General features: G+C 45.2%; 2 protein-coding genes across 3 annotated transcripts in view; both read left to right on the plus strand.

Annotated features, from left to right (window-relative positions):
• The window catches only part of SP6 (Sp6 transcription factor), a 97601-nt gene extending 89439 nt beyond the window's left edge, over nucleotides 1-8162 (plus strand). For both annotated transcript variants that reach the window (XM_080979476.1, XM_080979475.1), the window contains one exon: nucleotides 4037-8162. In XM_080979476.1, coding sequence (XP_080835602.1) covers nucleotides 4073-5176 — 1104 coding nt within the window. In that variant the 5' untranslated portion in view covers nucleotides 4037-4072 and the 3' untranslated portion in view covers nucleotides 5177-8162. The remainder of the gene's footprint in view (nucleotides 1-4036) is intronic.
• Nucleotides 8163-14077: 5915 nt separating this feature from the next.
• The window catches only part of SCRN2 (secernin 2), a 15829-nt gene continuing 11085 nt past the window's right edge, over nucleotides 14078-18821 (plus strand). The window contains exon 1 of the mRNA XM_080979421.1: nucleotides 14078-14123. Within this exon, the coding sequence (XP_080835547.1) occupies nucleotides 14093-14123 (31 nt within the window). The 5' untranslated portion in view covers nucleotides 14078-14092. The remainder of the gene's footprint in view (nucleotides 14124-18821) is intronic.

Raw genomic sequence — 18821 nt, forward strand, 5'->3', positions numbered from 1 at the left:
GGATTATTAAAACTCCCCCTCCAGCATGCTATGGTCCCAATCCGTGCTAGAATCCAGCTGCTTTTTGCAGATCAAGGTATATGGTCAGTCTAAATGTGCTTAATAGTCTTGTCTAGTTTGACACTACTGAGATAGTGCTTTGAGCAAGCCTACATAGTGAAGGTGTCACAGTCCAGTCTACAGGCGATCGAAGTCCCAGCTGAGGACATTGGGACCGGGGGCAAGATGGTGGGGTGGGAGTAGGAACGAGAGTCCAGAAGCCAGGGATCCGAGGGCCAGGAAGCAGGGAGTCATGAAGTCAAGGGTCTGAGGGTCGAGAAGCAAGGAGGCACAAAGCCAAGGGTCGTGAAGCAAGGAGTCAAGAAGCCGAGGTCCGAGGATCAGGAAGCAAGAAGCCAAATGCAGTGAGGCAGGAAATGTGTTGCTGTGGCAAAGAGCCAAAGGAAAATGCTGACCTTATATCCCTTCCGGCTCTAGCCACCAGGTGCAGTGAGTTACCAAGCAGCCTCACCTGTGCGGCCGCGCCTTGCCTCTCCAGAACAAAGGAAGGCCCCAGTCCTGCGAAACCCTACTGGTCACAGGACCCGGCTCCTGCACACACTCCTGACATAAGATGCTCTTTGTTTACATTTTACATTACATTAAAAAAATATTTTGGAACACTAATGTGAATATGGCAAACATTGCTTGGGAAAACATTCTTAGTCGGGATCTGGAACTGACTGGGCTTCCCTGCTGAAATTACACTTGGTGGCAAATATGGATTTGTTGCTATATAATAAACAAATGAGGCCTGCAACTAAATGTTGCAGCGTGGAGCATTTCATCCAGGGTTGTAGCCAGCCATGACCACTTCCAGGATGTTCTATTTAATATCCCCTGCCCTGGTTTTTTTTGGGTATTCCTTCCAACTGTTGGATAGCATTCTGTGGCTGCTGAGTCATTGGACTGTTTTGGAAGCTATTTTCCCTGAATATTTGTTTGTTTTTCACAAACCTTGGGGTTTCCCTACACCAGCTGATACTTTTCTCTTGTGCATAGAAAGAAATTGGACGTTGAGCTATTTTTGAGTGAGGAAAATAGGCAAAAATGACACTGCCAACAAGGGCTGCCATGCGGCTGGATTTCCCCAGATATTTCGCTGATTTCTGCCCAGACACAGCTTGCTGAAGTTGTAGTTAAGAAATATTAGGTTCCTCACTCCTGGAATACAAAGTGGTCTAGCTATAAGGGAAGGTGAACTTTGACCTCCTCTACTTATGATTGCACTGTTAGGATTGTTATTTTCTGGCAGGGCTGCTTTATGCCACACAGAAATTCAGCAACTGAAGCTTTTCCCAGCATGACAATGCAGTGATGGCAAAACCTTCACTTGTGAAAACCTGAGGAACAGGCAATAAATATGAAATAAAGATCTGTTTTATGGAGAGCTGCCGTTCTCGAAATGGGAACGGGTGGAGGGCCTCTGGAAGAAATGGGTTTAAACAAATGTTCCATGTTTCTTTATAGAACTAAGCATCTCTATTCTACGGAGAAAAAAATGTTCAGAAACAATATGAATTTCCTGGCATCCATAAACGCCCATAAATAAAAAGATAGTTTGGCTTTTCTGTAGCTGTTTCACCCTTAGTGTGTTGGATATCACAATGGTTTGTGGACTCTTCAAGCACCTCTTAGTTTTTCTTAGCTTTGCTTGGCAGGCCTCAAATCTTTATTTTCTTCTCCATAAGAGTGGGAGGAAACAGACGGTGCGTTTTTATGCTTTGTAAAGTACTCAGCAAACCCTCTTCCCTTCGATGGGACAAGGCAAGAGTTGTGCCATCACAGCTAAGTCGGCTGAAGATCAGATGGTATAATTACTGTTATCTGCCTTGCAGAAGCCGACGATTAAAGGGTCTTCTCTAAGAAAGGCTTTTGAAGAAAAAGAGAATAAGCTATATTTAAATCTCTTCCCCACCCCATACCCTCACCACAACAACCTCTACCAGTGTTGTTTTTTTAAAAAGAACCTAACGTGTCTACGCTACGCTCCAGACGTCCTTTTTATTGTGCATTCATGATGATTTGCACTCATGATGGTAGCAGTTATATACTATCCAGTTTTCAATAGTGTTTGCGCATGCACATGTTTCAGGGCAGATACGACGCTTTGTTTCCGATTGATGCCATGCCCCATAGCTTTCTGCTGAAATCCTATAACTTTTCAAACCACAAATGTTCCCAGGTTGCATTGAGGGGTAGGTTGTTCCACTTTTGTTGCAAGAGTGCCCCCTCCAGGCAGCAAGAACGTGGGGAAGCGTCACATAACAACTAATAAAGCAGGATGGTGTGTGGAAGGTGTAGTATTAATCCACCACAAATGCACTATTATTGTGTCAATGACATGTTGCAAAACAAACATAAACCAGTCAGGAAGGGCCAGCAAACAGTGGCTTTCAAACTAGGCTTCTGGGATCTCTGAGGTTTCTCAGAAAAGGGTCAGGGGGTTCTCAGTGAAAGGATCATGTGATCCATTTGGGATCCCACTTGCAGGGAACAATGTTCTAAAGCATTTTAGAGAAGTCATCTTTCACAAGAAATTCTGCCATAGCTTTGTTGTCAAAAAATTGTTCCCCTGGGATTTTGGGGGGATTTCCCAATAAATACTGGTTTGCATCTCGCCTCCTTGGTTTTACCCAGCACCAGCTAACCAGTATGAAATGGGGGGAGTTGGGGCTTATCTACACTTAACTTTCCTACACGCTTTCTTGGCACGGTCTGTGATTTAAAGCTCTGTGTCCGAGCACCTGCACAATTTTCTTTTGCTCCAGAGCTTTCCCTGTGAAAACTCACTCTTGAATGCTCATTCGGAGCAAATGTCAATCCACGAAAAACCTGAATTGATGTTTGCTCCGATTCAGCTTTAAAGAGCATGTTTCTGCTGGGGAAACTTGGGGGTGGGGACACGCTTGGACACAGAGCATCAAAGCACAGACCTCTGCCTGGAAGGAGCAGGGCGAAGTTTAAGTGTGGATAAAGTCCTCAGAAGGAGTAGGTGTTGGGGAGAATTTCGATTCAGTTTGCATGCAAATGTGAACCTTCCTAACTCAGACTTTTTTTGGAAACAATGTGCAAACACAGCGTACACTTGGGTAAAGTGAAGATACCTATATTAGTGAAGATAGCCTACAAAAATGCACTGTATTGGGGGAAACCAGTTTGCAAAAAAATGTGTATGTGCCAGCAATAAATCACATGGAGTAAAAGAAGTTAACTTTTTGTTAGATGAAACAGGATCTGCTCAGGAATGCCAGGCCTAGTGTGCAGCTCTTCATCGCTAGGTCTTGCCCCTATGAGGCAGTTACAGAGACTGACGGCCCCTGCCTTCCCATAGCTGCCAAAGTCTCCTTCTCCCCTGGGTCCTTCCTAAGCAATCTGAGACTATGCTGCTGCATCCGTTTTCTTGTTCCTCTTGCTTCATACTTCTTCTGGTCCTGGGAGACGTGGGGGGGAGGGGAGCATGCCACAGCCAGCAGCTTCCCCTGCCTGACTCATCTCTGCCTCTTGGCCTCCCTCATCCCACTTTCCTGCTTCAGCTTCTGCCTCCAATTCTGGACTTCTCTCTGCCACAGACTCTCCCTGCTCACTAAACCCTGTTACCTCTTCAACTTCTGACACCTCCTCCTCCCAGTCTTCCCCCTCTTACCGCTCGTTGTCGTCCCCAAGCTTTGAGCCTTCTTCCTTCCCTTGGTGGTTCTCCCGCTTGTGCTTCCCACCATTCTTCTGCATCCAGCTAGTCCACGACAGTACGTTAGACAGAACTGCATAGAAAAATGAGTATATTGGGATAAATCCACACTAAAATGCTGGCAAATTCTCATAAGAACTTGGAAAACCAGCAAACTGGTGTGGAAATGTGGAGAACTGAAGATGGGGAAAATGAGAAACCAAGAAATCAAAATTGCCTGTCCCTTAGAGGGAGGGTTACGCTTTCTGTGCTGTTGTTTGCTGTTGTCTCACAACCATTTCTTTCTCTTCCTCCTTCTTTCCTGTCCAGGTGTGTCTGAGAACTTACCCACCGAGGAGTTCTGCAATGCTCACAGCCGTCTGTGGTTCTCTTGGCAACCAGTGTTCTGAGACACCCCGTTCCTCTCCAACCCACGTAGAGCTGCAGCCGCTGCAGACCTTCCAGCCCCACACCAGCCCGGATAGCGGGGGAGATTTCCCGTCCCCTCTGCAACCCACGGAGCTCCAGCACCTGCCTTTGGCTGGGCCCGACACGGAGTATTCGGGCAATGCTGGTTACGAGCTGCATGGGGCTTCAAGGTTAGACCTGGACGGCGAAAGCCAGCTGGCCCCTGGCCCGTACTCTAAGCTCCTACAGGCAGCACCAGATATGGCTCACCACTATGAACCTTGGTTCAGGCCTACCCATCCTAGTAGTGGCGCTGACGATGGTGGCATCAATCCATGGTGGGATCTCCATGCCGGATCCAGCTGGATGGAGCTTCAGAGTGGTCTCCAGCCGCCGGGCCACACAGGCGGACTTCAGCCAGGGCTGGGTGGCTATGGCACTGCAGAACATCAGCTCTGTGGCCCGCCTCACCACCTGTTGCCTTCAGGGCCACACCTCATGGGCCAGGAAGTGATCAAGTCCCTGGATTCTACTCAGGAGCCCCACCCAATGGAGCAGGCTGGGGATGGTAGCGGTAGGCCAAAGAGCTCAAGGCGCTCCGTGACCCGGAGTTCTGGCCAAACCGCCTGCCGGTGCCCTAATTGCCAGGAAGCCGAAAGGGTGGGCCAGTGCCCTGACAACTCCAAGAAGAAGCACCTCCACAACTGCCACATCCCTGGCTGTGGCAAGGCCTATGCCAAGACATCCCACCTGAAGGCCCACCTGAGGTGGCACAGCGGCGACCGCCCCTTTGTCTGCAATTGGCTGTTTTGTGGGAAGCGCTTCACCCGCTCTGATGAGCTGCAGAGGCACCTTCAGACCCACACGGGAACCAAAAAGTTCACCTGCCCTGTTTGCAACCGGGTCTTCATGAGAAGTGACCACTTGAGCAAGCACATGAAGACACATGAAGGTGCTAAGGAGGAAGGAGAAGGAGAGGCCAAAGCTGGGACAGAGCCTCCCGCAAAAGTCAAACGGGAACCTGACGGAAGCTCTTCGAGTGCGGCTTCCCAACCCAACTGAGCCTTTCTTCCTCGCCATCTCTCCATCATGGTGCCTCCTGGCCTACTGACTTGTCCTCCTTGCTCAAGGCTCTGGGATCACACGACACCCTCTAAGCCTGAACCTTATCCTGTCCTTGGAAGGAGAAGTTATTTATTCCCTAGGAGGAAAGGACGATGTTGTTGGGACACACTGGGAAGGGCCACACCCTTGAGCAGCTTTCGGCTGGGTGTGTTGAGTGTGTGTTTGGGGAGTATGGGAGGGATATTTTGAAGGATGGTCTTTGAGGTGGGTTGGGCTAAGTGGAATCTTCTGGGCAGATACAAATGGAGGGATATGGGCCTTACTTGTCTCCATCTTGAATGATGGGTTTCTTGTCGCTAATATACACAGAGAACACACAAGTGTGTTAACAGTTATGGTGGAACGACATTCTTCAGTTTAAGCTTGTAGAGATTTAGGGGGTTGGATCTGCTATTCAACTCCCGCCCACCCCAGGTCTCTGATTTAGTAGGTAACGAGGCTACCCTAGTTTTGTAGGCAAAATAGCTACCACACCTCCATTGGATTTTTATTTTTATTTTTTTTGGAAGGATAATGGGCAGAATTGTTGGCTTGTGTCTTAGATTGCTACCTTGCTCTGTCCCCGGAGCCTCTAAGGCCCTCAACCTTATCCTTAACTATGGATGTTTTCACAAGTGGCTCTGAAAGTACATTTTAGTTCCCCTTGTGGTACTTTATAGCCCTTGTAACCTAATAAATCATGCACTACAGATTTATTTTAAAATTTTCTTAAGGACCAGGCTGAAATGTGAGTTTATACACATATTCAGCACTTTCTTTAAGTCACCTGTGAAAGGATACAATCTCCAAAACTGTGTTTATACCCTTAACTAGCTTCCAGGCTCTCTCCCAATAGACATTCCTGATCTTAAAACGATAGGAGCAGGAGACTGCTCCTGTAATGTGAATCTTCGTAACGTGTTTGTAACATCACAGGAGTGTGACAGATATTTAAAAATCATCTATGATTTTCAACTCTTAAGGAGTTGCAAAATCCAAATTGAACGCAGACATAACAGCTGCTTCCATACTAGCTGTTTAGTGTGGAATAATGCCCTGTTCATTCACATTTGGGGGGTGTGTGTGTGTGTATGTGTGTCCAATACAGCATTGTTATCCATTTATAATCTTCCCTGTGTTTCTTCTGTCTTTTCTTACCGTAGAAAATCTATCATTTTCTTAGAAGGACAGAAGACTGTAGATGCCCTTAGCATTACCCTTCCATCTTTTTTAGAAGTGTTGTCGACATGGACAGTGATGTATCCAGCAGGTGAACGAGTCCGGGTTTTATAACCCTTTTTAATTGAGCTGTTAATTAGTGAAAATATATATATATATTATTTAACTTTTAAAAAATGAGCCAAATGCTGCTTAAATTAAAGTGCCATAGCACTATAAGACTCTCATGCTAATAAAAAATACTAAGAAGAAAGCTGTTTCAAGTCACTGCCATTTTAGAAGTGCACATCCTCCCTCCTAATTAAATGCTTCCAAGCTACATTTCTGATCCAGTTTTTTAAAAATATTAAAATATTAGTGAAATACTGCTTAAAATAGTGTGTTGCAGTGCTATAACACTATATTGCTAATTTTTAAAAAGAGGGGGAAACCTTTCTGGTCATTGCCATTTTAGGAAAGTGGCTTGCCTGATGAACATACAGAAAAAGTTCAATGTCCTCAGGACCACGGAAAATCTATTGCAATTCTGCTTGTAGCTTACAGTGGAAGAGCAACGAGTTATTAGTGCTAGGCACCTCCAGAAGCAGTCACACAGTTAATTCTATGGAGCTACATTGCTGTCCTGTTCAACAATAAGGAAGTTTCTAGCCCTCATTGTTGTAAAGCAGAGCTTAAAAGCATCTCAGTGGTGCATACCAAGAGCACTGTGGGAGTACTGAAAAGCTAAACTATACCCACATTGTTGTTTGTGCAGAGGAATCGTCCTTAGGTGGGAAGGAGGGGTAGGAAGAACACACAAAATGGCCTTGTTTACATGTAATACTAAGCTAAAGAATGGCTAAGCACAGATGAGCAGTTGTGCTGGTGCAGAGTTAGAAAATCACAATGTTGTCCTCCTCCCCTGCTTCTGCTGTGCTACTGGGAGTTAAGCCATGGTTTGGCTAGTTGTTACATGCGAACACAAGTACATGGTTTGTCTCCCTAAACAAACCACACACAGTAAACATTGGTTACAGCTTGTGAGTTGTTTGGAGAGGAGGGAAGAAAAGCTCATTCATGCTAAGCCATAGTTTGTCTTACTGTGGTGTGAAAACCAGGCCAATGAGCATATTACTACACTATCGTGTACTTGCTGTCTGAACATGGATTGCATTGGGTGCATTAGTGGCATGGCTCCTTCCCTTCACTCAGCTCAAAATTCTCAAGTGGTTTGAAAACAGAAATTTTGGGTAAGAAATTATGCCTCAATCACTGATGCACAGAACTTACCTGTGATAAAAAAACTCATGTCTTAAAATTATCCCTGTAGTGAAGCATATGTATCTGACTATAGGTGAGCTCTCTCTGTAGATGTTTCAGACACAACATTTTTAGCTGTGTTTCAGGAGTGCATCATATTATTGCATTTGTAATCCCTGTTAAAAAAAATACCACACACACCAGACCTAAAATGTTGCACAGTGAAGCAATTGTATGCATTTCCACTTTGTTTGTTAAAATAGCAGTATGTAGGGTTCCTACTCACAAGGAACAATTTGAAGGAAAGGGTTCAAATTCAAAATACACAATTAATTGTATTTCTATTTGTACCAAATGGGAGGTGTTCCAAGATTCTTTTTTTCTGCAGCACAAAATGTATTGCGTTCTTTGTCTACATCCTTAGCCCACTGAGGCACCTGCTACGCTAATCTCTCAGTCACTACACAAATTTCAGTGAAATGCAGTTTTGCAAAAACATTAAATTTGATGGATGGGATTTTTAAAACCCAATTTCGAAAGGGTGGTCTTTAAAAACACACACACACACACACACACACACACACACAAAGCTCCGTATAGATATTTCTTGATATATATTTGGAGACAGTCATGTAAACTATCGCATTGCCAGAATTCAGTCTTTTGGTTGTATCTAATCTTAGTCATAGAGTAGACCCATTGAAGTCAATCAGTTTGATGTCAATGTGTCTACTTTGAGTACAACTTATCTGGCTACAACCCTTTGTATGCCCCCCCCCCCCAAGTCCAAAAGCATCTCAATATAATAATACTGTATTCTGCTAACTATATTCCAAATAGCAGAATTCAGACTTGAAGTTTTGCAGGCCAATCAGATTTAGGAGAATGGACTGGAGACTCTTTCCTACCCAATCCCCAATTTGTTCTAGCTCTTCAAAGCCTCGTCCCACACCCCACAATCTTAGCATTTTTCTTCCTCATTAATGACCCCACCTGGAAAGTTCAGCCATGTTGCCTCCTGCCCAGTAGGGGTTTCTCCCTTGCTCTTTTTGTCTTGTGGCAATAACCTTGGCTCCACCTGCCCCTTTCCCCAACACGCAGCATGAACGTTGCTCTAGAATGGCATGAGGGAGGATGTTTGGAGAGAGAGAAATTGTGTGGGATCTCGTGCAGCCTCACAGCAAGAAGGTGTCCAGACATGTCCAGGCCAGAAAAGGAGAGAGGAAAAGAATATATAACAACAATTGCTTGGGAAACGCTTGTTAAAAACATAACTCTGCCCGAAGGAAGAATCCTTTTTACACACACACACACACAAACACTAAGGGGAAGGGAATAACTAATGGCTCTGCTCTCTTAATGTGCTCTCCCTGCCCCCTAGCAGAGCAACAAAGGCCCTTCCAGTGATTATGTCTTTTTACAAGCTTGGATTGGCTTCAGTTTTAAACTAAATCTGGGCATGGTATGGACTAGGCTATGGATCCTGATTTTTTGTTTTTATTTTTGGCATTGGGTTCTTCTTCTGAAAACCCTTATTCTTCTCATTAGTTAGGCCTGGGTTTCCCAAACTTGGGTCTTCAGCTGCTTTAGACTGCAACTCCCATCATCCCTAGGTAGCAGGACCAGCGGTCAGGGATGATGGGAATTGTAGTAAAAAAAACTGCTGGCATCTCAAGTTTGGGAAACTCAGAGGTGGCAACAGATCCCCAAATTCAGGGTGCTGGGTGCAGGGGCTGGGCTGTAGTTAAGTACAGTGTTTCTGTACTTATTCAAAGCTTTATTTTCATTCTAAAAACAGGGTGAACAACTAGGGGTTAAAATCTATCTGGAACCTATCATGCTTTCACCTGGAAATCCTTCCCTCGGATCATGTATATTTGCAGAGGTTGTCTAGTGAGGGAAAGGCTCATGTTCAGAGGCATCCCTCAGCTAGCATAGAAGAATGCATGATTTGAGAATCAGTGAGTTGGCTGAAAACAAGTTTGAGGACTTTACAGTCCCTGCTGCTCCCTGTTCTAAATGCTGGTAACCAGACTGTGGTAACTCAGTGGTGATAAAAATGTTTTTAGGCAGGTTATGCTTAGTCATGGTGAGAGGAGGGAAAAACACCATGAGTGTTGTTATCTTTCCTATCACCTTTTACATTCTGAGGCATTTGAAGAAAGCGAAGCCCTGGTGAGCTGAGCCATGACTTCAGTTCGCAGCATGATTTCCAGGACAATTTACCCAGATATTATTAAGTCCCGTTCTTGGTGCTTTCCTGCCCGTGAGGGTGGCCGAATGTCCTGTTTTATAGGGGAAAGTCCTCTTTTTGAAGGGCTGTCCATCCCAAGTACAGTTTAAAGATAAAGAACCCTAAGAAAAGAGGAATAGCTCAGTCAGTAGAGCATGAGACTCTTAATCTCAGGGTTGTGGGTTTGAGCCCCATGTTGGGCAAAATAGTCCCGCACTGCAGGGTGTGGGACTAGATTATCCTTGTGGTCCCTTCCAGGCACACACACAAGGCATGTAATCACAGGATCCTCCACTATGGTGAGAAGTATTGTATTTCTATTCACCGTATTTTTCGCTCTATAAGACGCACCTTTTCCCTCCTAAAAAGTAAAATGTGTGTGCGTCTTATGTGGCAAATGCAGGCTGCGCAGCTATCCCAGAAACCAGAACAGCGAGAGGGATCGCTGTGCAGTGCTCCCTCTTGCTGTTCTAGCTTCTGGCTTAGCCGCGCTCTGTCCCTTCCCCCACCTCTCACAAAAGCCAGCAAGAGCCGCATTCCCTTTAAAGAGCCGCGTGGAGCATGTGTGCAGCTCTTGGGGGCTTTTCCCCGAGGAGGGAGAAGGGCAACCCCTCAGTGATGGGCTGCCCTTCTCCTTCCTTGGGGAAAAGCCTGCAAGCGCCGCACACACGCTCCACGCAGCTCGTGAAAGGGAGCACTGAGCAGAGCCTGGGATGCATACAGGCTCTGCTCAACGCTCCCTTTAAAGAATTTTTTCCCCTTGCGTTCCCCCTCTAAAAACTAGGTGCGTCTTATGGAGCGAAAAATACGGTAAATTATAGTTGTCATTTCTAAATTTGTGTGTATACACATAAAGGAGCATGAGTCATTTTAATGCAAATCTGCGCCCTTTCTTGTCCTCTTTTTTGTTTTTTTGGCGATGCTCATGCAGTCACTCTCCTGCCCATGGGTTTTCAGCATGCCTTCGAAACTGAACTAGTGCACTGGACACTCGCAATCCACATGGAAACAGCAGCATCCAGAGTCACCGCTAGCTAACAACAGTAGCCAGTCCCCATGTGCAGACTCCCTTTCTCTCCTTTTCCTATTACCTGTGACCTTTGCTGAGGAACTGCTTTCGCTGTAGGAGAACAGCACAAGGCCAAAAGTGCGGTGTCAAAATAGCCTCGGGCCCCAGAAAACAGCCCTGACCCAAATTGTCCAAGACGAGGTACGTGTGTGTGTGTGCAAGTAAATCTCGACAAACTTAGCGATGTGGATAAGCTCAGTAGCCCAAACCTTCCGGAAAAGCTGAGGATTAAATGTGAACGCGGGTGGCGTCGGCGTACCCGAGCAGGAGAAGGCAACTTAGCCAGCCCCAAATTAGTAGGCCGACATTTCCCTTCTGGGCGCGAAGGAGGAGATCCCACAAAGCAGCTGGCTCGTGGCTGGATCTGCCGTGTGCGTTTCGTGCAACACGCTGTCCATTGAGCGATTGCCAAATGCCGAAGACACCTGCTGCTTTCCCACACCCACTTCTCTCTCTCTCGCCCGCCACTCTCTTCGCCTCGGGGGAAAGCTCAGGCAGGGGGAGGCGGGAGCAGTTCCCAGAAGCCAGAGAAGCAGGCCGAGCCAGGATTCCAAAGAGATGGCCCAATTGTGTGGGGCAGAGAAGAGGGTGTGTTGTACACCTGTCTCCTTTGCTACCCGGGCCTTATACATTTCGATTTGATTGGATTTACACTTCTCTCACGAGTCTGTGTTGTGCATTCCGGCTGCTGTTGCCTGTGATTTTAAGTGAAATCTTAACATTTTTTTAAAAATACAGAACTGTCATCGCTTGTCAGGAAAATCCCCTCTCAATTTCTCCCCACAGTATTTTTAGGGTGTTAATCAGAGCTGGAAGGGAACATAACCTAGTCTAATCCCCTGCAATGCAGGAATCTTTTGCCCAACATGGGGCTCAAACTCACAACCCTGAGATTAAGCGTCTCATTCCCTACCTACTGAAATTTCCCAGCTGTCTCTCCTCTGGTGGAGGAGGCAGATCTGAATGTATGGAGCTGAGTGTTTGGTGGCCGAGGAAGCAGGTTGTTTTCTTGCTGTCTCCACCCTCCCCCATCCGAAAACCCTATTTTAAAAATGAAACGGCTTGTGTTTTGTATTAAGGATTATTGCAATTACTTTCCTACCCCACCCTAGCCCGAGATCGGTGAAGCCCTTGAGCAAATAATAACAAGAACTGGATTTCCCCGCTAGCTGAAGTGTAATGAAATTAAAAGGAAGGGATTTTTAGGGAGGGAAGTAAATACGAAACAAGCAGGGTGAAAGGGTTATAGATCTCAGCCTGGAGTCTTGAAACCTCAAAACTCAGGTTTCTGTTCATAGCTGGAGGTACTGGTGGTCCTGTTGCCAACTTTTGCTGACTTTTGCTGACTGCTCGAGACCCTCAGTCGCTTCTGGGGTCCCTCCGGGATTAGGGACCCTGAAGTGTAAACTTCATTAGTTTCATAGCAGATCCGCCCCTGCTTCTAGCCCAGATTACTGAGCTGCTGCTATTACCTTGGCATAGTATGTGGTTACAGCCAAGGGCATTCAAGGTGCCCTCCCTGGCTTTATTGGACACAAACAGACAGCTGGGTTAAATTTCCTCACATCCTTCAGTTCCTTAAGCTAGGACTTTGTTGTTTTTTTAAAAGGCAAATCCATCCTGTCTGCCTCACAAATCCTGTTTCTTAATCCTAAATGTGTGAGGTCAGTATGTGGTTACTTGGTGGTGAAAGGAAAAGCATTTTGTGCATGCTCAGAGGCGTTTTTCTTGTAACTGGCATTCCTCATTTTGGGCCCTGGTGCTGAAAGTAGATTCCAGGGCTCAGCCTTGGCACAAGTGAAGCCCTTTCTATCCCCCAAGAAGAACTCCACACCGGCCAACCCATCACCCATATTAGGGTTTTCTGTCTTTCACCACCTCCTGCTTTTTTATTCTGGATTTGGCCAGTGAGAAGAGAGACAAAGAAGCTGCCAGCTGCTTTTGCTTGCTGGACTGAGAGATTCGAAGCCTGACACTTTAAAATTTACACAGTTCTGTTTCCTTTGCTTTTTCCATTTGACAACAAACAAAAATCAGCCAAGCCATCTGTAAATCTTGTGACTCTGGGAAGCTTACCCTCTCACGTCATTTCCCACAGTTTGTGGGAAGAGCAGAGGTCTGGAAATTCTACAATAAAAGATTTTTCAGGAGCCGGCCTAGTACCCTTTCCCCGAACCCCCTGCCAGTAGAGGTACTAAAGATCTGCAAAAGGAAGCAATAAATCTCACTCTGCTTTTTTGCTGGTCAATTTCCTTTTGGAGAAACATTCCCATGAAGTTTTCACATTTTTCTTCACAGCCATGAGGACTGGAAACTTGTTTCAATTTAAAAAGTTGGGGAAAACAGAAAGATTAACAAATTCAGACGGCAATCCCTGCTAGGAAGTCATTCCCAGTGAAATAAATAACAGTTGTTACAATGATACAGTGCTTACAATGATTGAGCTATCTGTCTCAAATTTGCCCATCAGTTAGAAGTTTACATGACAATTTGAGACTCCTTGGTGGCTTCTTATCCTTATGATCCCAGAAGGCAACATATAGAATGGCTCATTTCCAAAGGCTATTGAGTAACTGGTTTTGTAGGTAGCCACAGCACCCATCACTCAAGTTACTAGAGGGCTGGTCAGCTTAGAAGCACCCATATGACCTGCTATGTTATGGGATCAGTAGTGGAGCAAACTGTTTTGTAGGACCTCGTTCTCTTCCCCCCATCCCCAAGTGTGCTAAAGTAGAGCAGCTATAGGGATGCAGAAAAAGGCTATGGCACTATTATGACAAAACCAGAATATTCTGTTTTTACGTCTGGAAATATTATTGAGGGTTAGTTATTGTTCCAAATGAAAATAAAGGCTGGGCACACACCGAATATTGAAAACGCATGACTGCGCCCTGCCTCACCCCGCAAAGAACATTGGGAAATGCAGTTTGTTAAGGGTGCTAGGGGGGCATTGCAGCTTTTTGAGGGATAAGCTAAAGTTCCCAGGATTCTTTGGGGTGGAGAGTCGTGTGCTTTAAGTAAACGGTGTGTACATGGCCTAAAAGTCTCCAGGTTAGCAGAACTACAGCCGTTGCTTTGGTAACAACGATCCCCTCCCTGACCTGTTCCAACCCAGCTTTTGTTTCTTTCTTGACTTGGCCAGGAGGCAGAAGGCATGTGTTTGTGGGGAGGCAGAGGAGAGAGAGGTATGTAACAGCAGGTAATCCAGCTGTGCCATTAAGTCATAATTAGAGGATGTCTTTTTAACGAGGGCTAGCGATTGCCTTTAAAAAAATATATCAAAAGCTGTAAAATCTCAGGATGTACAGCTCTGGGACGGTTGCTATAGCAACCACCAAATCCTCCCTCACCTGTCCCAGGCATCCCAGGCCTCTTGTATGTCTTGACTTGACTGAACCAGGAAGAGGAGTGCAGTAGAAAAATGTAATATTAATAAATCTTCCTTGGCAAATGTGTGTGTGGATGCGTGTTAGAACTGCATAGAACTGCTTCTTTGCCCGTTAATGGGATATCCCCAGTAAATCAGGAGCCTTTTGGCTGGTTTCTGTGAGTTTAATAATGGACTTGGAATTCATGGTGGGGGTACTTTGAAAAATGGGACTTACCACTTTCTAGGAGTTCGTAGCTCCTCCCTAGGGAGTGGGGTGGGATGTGCTGCTTAAAGACCGAGAGGAAAAGTTGGAAGTGAATTACATTTTATTTTAGGAATAAGTTTGGAGTGCTGGAGACCATCCATGAAATATTCCATACTTTTAAAGGCCTTTTTAGACACCTAGTCCCTCCCAAACATCTCTGTAGCTTGTAACTCAGGTGAAGAGTAGAGGGGCAGTGGACATCTCCCCCCTCCATTAATCCTTCCTTAGCTTAACAACCTTAATTATTTTCACATTATGTAGGCTGATAGAGTATTAATTTAAACAGGGCAAAAAGAATATTCTGTTGCAGACTGCGTGGGAGTGTGTTGTAGTTGTGCATCTTAGAGCAAGGAGCTGAAAACCAGAGTGAGAGGTGTTCCTGTCATGAAGCTAGCGCAGTTGGTAGATTCTGGATGCCATTAAGGCTAGCAGAGAGAAAATACAGACAGAACTGACCTTTGGTAGCGTATCTCATTCATTTCAATTAGGTTTGTGCAGGAGAACTTTCTGGTAGATTGTGCTTCCTATTCATTAATGGGTATAGAATGCTGGGATGTGGTGACTTTGTCTCAGGCACCAATATGACAGTTGATCTTCCTCCTCCAGTAGCAAATACATTAAATAGAATTTAAATGGAGTTTCACACCAGTTCAATACTTCGCATATATTTCTAAATGCAGGTTCCTGTTTGGGTGATGGAAGTTTCTGTATACAGCAAATTCAAAATCTGAGTATTGGAATGGAAATTTTGGCCCCGTCGTATGCAAATATTGGAATACATTACTAGTGTTGCTTAACAAATCACTCACACTCCCCCCCCCCCTGCAATCTTCAGCATATCTGTATTTTCCATGAAGGGAAAACTAGCAAAGCTTGTCCTTATAATACTTTGCTATTTGGGAAACCAAATGTTATATCTGAGTTTCAAAAAACGTATCTTTCTCAGGTTTTGGCCACAAGTTCAAATCACCAAAAAGTGGGCCTTGGCTCTTTCAACTAGACACTTTGAAAATACAGATACGGTAATTTCCCAAGAGATAACTTACCACGGTAAGCATGCAGCTAATTGGGGGAGAAATCAGAAATTTAGGAACCAGAGTGAGAAGGGAGTTTGCTAACTTGCTTCGTGCACAATGGGGTAACGTGCTTGCTTTTGGAAAGCTAAAAGCAGAAAAGGCATTCCTGGTAGGCATGTGTGTGTGTGTGTGTGTGTGTGTGTGCGCGCGCGCGCACAGTGACACACAATAAGTCCCACTATGCTCACTGAGGCTTATTTTTGGGTAGGTGCCTAGAATTGCAGCCTTGAAATTCAAATATCCCATTTTTAAAACTTTGGACTTGCAATATCCTTACTGTGTGTGTGCATGTGTGTTTTGCTATGAATACTGCGACATACAGAGATGGATTTATTTGGGAGAATTACCCCCAAATAACTACAGGAAGCCAGGACCTCTCTGTCTTGATGGAGTTCGTTGGTTTGTTATCTGGTGCAGCAAAAGTAAAGTTCCGCAGCCTTAATAAGAATAAGAATAATGAAAAATGACTGATTTCAGTATGGATGGTTGCCTGATGCTGGGATTGAAAGCTGTGAAATGTTGGCTTACTTTCACCTGGGTGTACTATTGTTCCTGGTAATGGTAAAATGCAACACATGATCTGCCCTTCTGTTTGATTTCTCTCTTCTCCTTCAGCACCCTGCTCCCATTCCCTTCATTCCTCTTCCAGTACGGTTTCTTACACACTGGGGAATATGCACTAGGATTTGTCTAGCTGTGAAGTAAATTGGGGTGAAGACGTGGGGTTCTGTATTTTGTACCCTAATAAAAGAGTGTGTTTTCTACCCTACTTCTGTCTGTCTGCTTCAGCAGAAGGGCAGCAAACTGAGAGTATGTGGGCAAAGGGGGAACAGGCAGCGGTGAGTTTAGCCTTTTCCAAGGCAAATGTTTCATGCCTAAAAAGAGGTACTGGGAGGCAAGCAAGCTAAGCTCAATATCACGCCCTCTGAATTGGTAGTGTTACTTTCCTAATACCCAGTGTGAATGGTCTGTCTAGGGTTACTCTGTGGAAAAGTGTACCTAACACACCTGCCTTTTTATCAGTCCTTTAGATGGAAATCACAGGGCTCAAACAACGATGGATAACAGCTCACCAAGTCCCTAAAGCTTTGATACCTAAAACCATCACCACTTATTGCTACCCTGAAGCCATCTCCAAAGTAATATATCTCTAAAATATAACATAGGGACACAGGTGGCGCTGTGGGTTAAACCACAGAGCCTAGGGCTTGCCGATCAGAAGGTCAGTGGTTCGAATCCCTGTGATGGGGTGAGCTCCGGTTGCTCGGTCCCTGCTCCTGCCAACCTAGCAGTTCAAAAGCACATCAAAGTTCAAGTAGATAAATAGGTACCGCTCCGGCGGGAAGGTAAACGGCGTTTCCGTGCGCTGCTCTTGTTTGCCAGAAGCGGCTTAGTCATGCTGGCCACATGACCTGGAAGCTGTACGCCGGCTCCCTCGGCCAATAAAGCGAGATGAGCGCTGCAACCCCAGAGTCGGCCATGACTGGACCTAATGGTCGGGGGTCCCTTTACCTTTACCTTTAAAATATAACATATAAAACCAAAAAGGTGTAGAAACCTTGAAACTCAGTGCATGCATTGTAAACTGCTGAAACCATTGCTGCTTGCTGACATTATTAACAAACATAAGTTAATTTACTTGCACAAGAGTAGAGTACATGCAAGGAGCTCTGCTTGGAAACTTTGGTTCTTACAAAACCTTGCTTGATTTTTATCCTAATTTGCTAATGACGTTGTTAAAGAAACCACAATGAAGACATACAGTGCTTTTACAACACGCTGTATTAAAAGGCAACCCACAAGGTATTAGGCACTTGAGAGAAGGGAAGCAGTGCTTGGTGAATTAAAAAGGGAAGCCAGGATTAGGGAGCGGGGTGGGGGGAGGAATAAAATTTAGTTCAGATTTGTCGACAAATCTATCAAATTTTCAATTTACAAACAATACACAATCTGAAACACAGCCATCCTTTGTATTTGCACTACTACGAATTTTGCTGTGCTATTCTTCAGCTGAGCAATGTGTACAAAAATGTACACTATAGGATAAAGTGTGCAGGGAAATGCATATATTCATAAAAATAGCATACAAAATACATTATATCTGGGAAATGTGCATACAAAAATGTGTGCCTTAGGAGAAATTTGCGCTAAAATGCTGGCAGTTTTCCCCCCCATGTCCACTTTTTTGTATACAGTGGTACCTCAGGTTACAGACGCTTCAGGTTACAGACTCCGCTAACCCAGAAATAGTACCTCGGGTTAAGAACTTTGCTTCAGGATGAGAACAGAAATCGCGTGGTGGCAATGGGAGGCCCCATTAGCTAAAGAACAGTTTCAGGTTAAGAACGGACCTCCAGAACGAATTAAGTTCTTAACCTGAGGCACCACTGTATATAAAAAAGAAAAGCAAATTGATGTGAATAAAATATTGGAAAAATCAGAAACGGGGGGGGGGGGGCAGAGAAACAGGTTCGCCCATCCCTAATAAGGATGCAGAAGACATATGCCAGGAACTGATTGTCGCCCAGATATTGTTGGGTGACAATTCCCATCATCCCTCAATCATCTGTCATGCTGGCTGGGGCTGTTGGGAGTTGGAGTCCAACCACATTGGAAGGGCCACAGATTCTTCGGCCCTAACGCATGTCCCATGACACTAAGTCTCAGGTGTCTAGTGACCAGTACCAGTTTACTCCTAATATAGTGCATAACTAATTTATGGAAGTGCTGCCACAAATGGCGATAGCGGCCTCTAGCTTATACGGCTTTAAAGTGGGGTTTGGTCAAATTTATAGCAGCCTCCTCCAACCTGGTGCCTTCCATATGTTCTTTGACTCCAACTCCCATGAGCCCCAGCCATCCTGGCCAATGGTCAAAGGATGATGGGAGTTGTAGTCAGGAAGGCATCAGGCCGGGGAAGGCTGTCATAGAGAATATTATATCCATCTCCTGGTTTTAGAGGCTCCATGCATTGGAATATCAGTTACTAGGAGACAATGGCGGCTGTTGTTTATTGCTGTCATTGTGGGCCATCTGGTTGACCATCATAGAATTGTAGAGTCGGAAGGGACCATGAGGGTCATCTAGTCCAACCCCCTGCAATTCAGGAATATTTTGCCCAACGTGGGGTTCGAACCCACAACCGTGAGATTAAGAGTCTCATGCTCTACCA

The sequence above is a fragment of the Podarcis pityusensis genome (genome assembly GCF_964106645.2).
Source record: "Podarcis pityusensis genome assembly, chromosome: 13".
NCBI lineage: Eukaryota > Metazoa > Chordata > Lepidosauria > Squamata > Lacertidae > Podarcis > Podarcis pityusensis.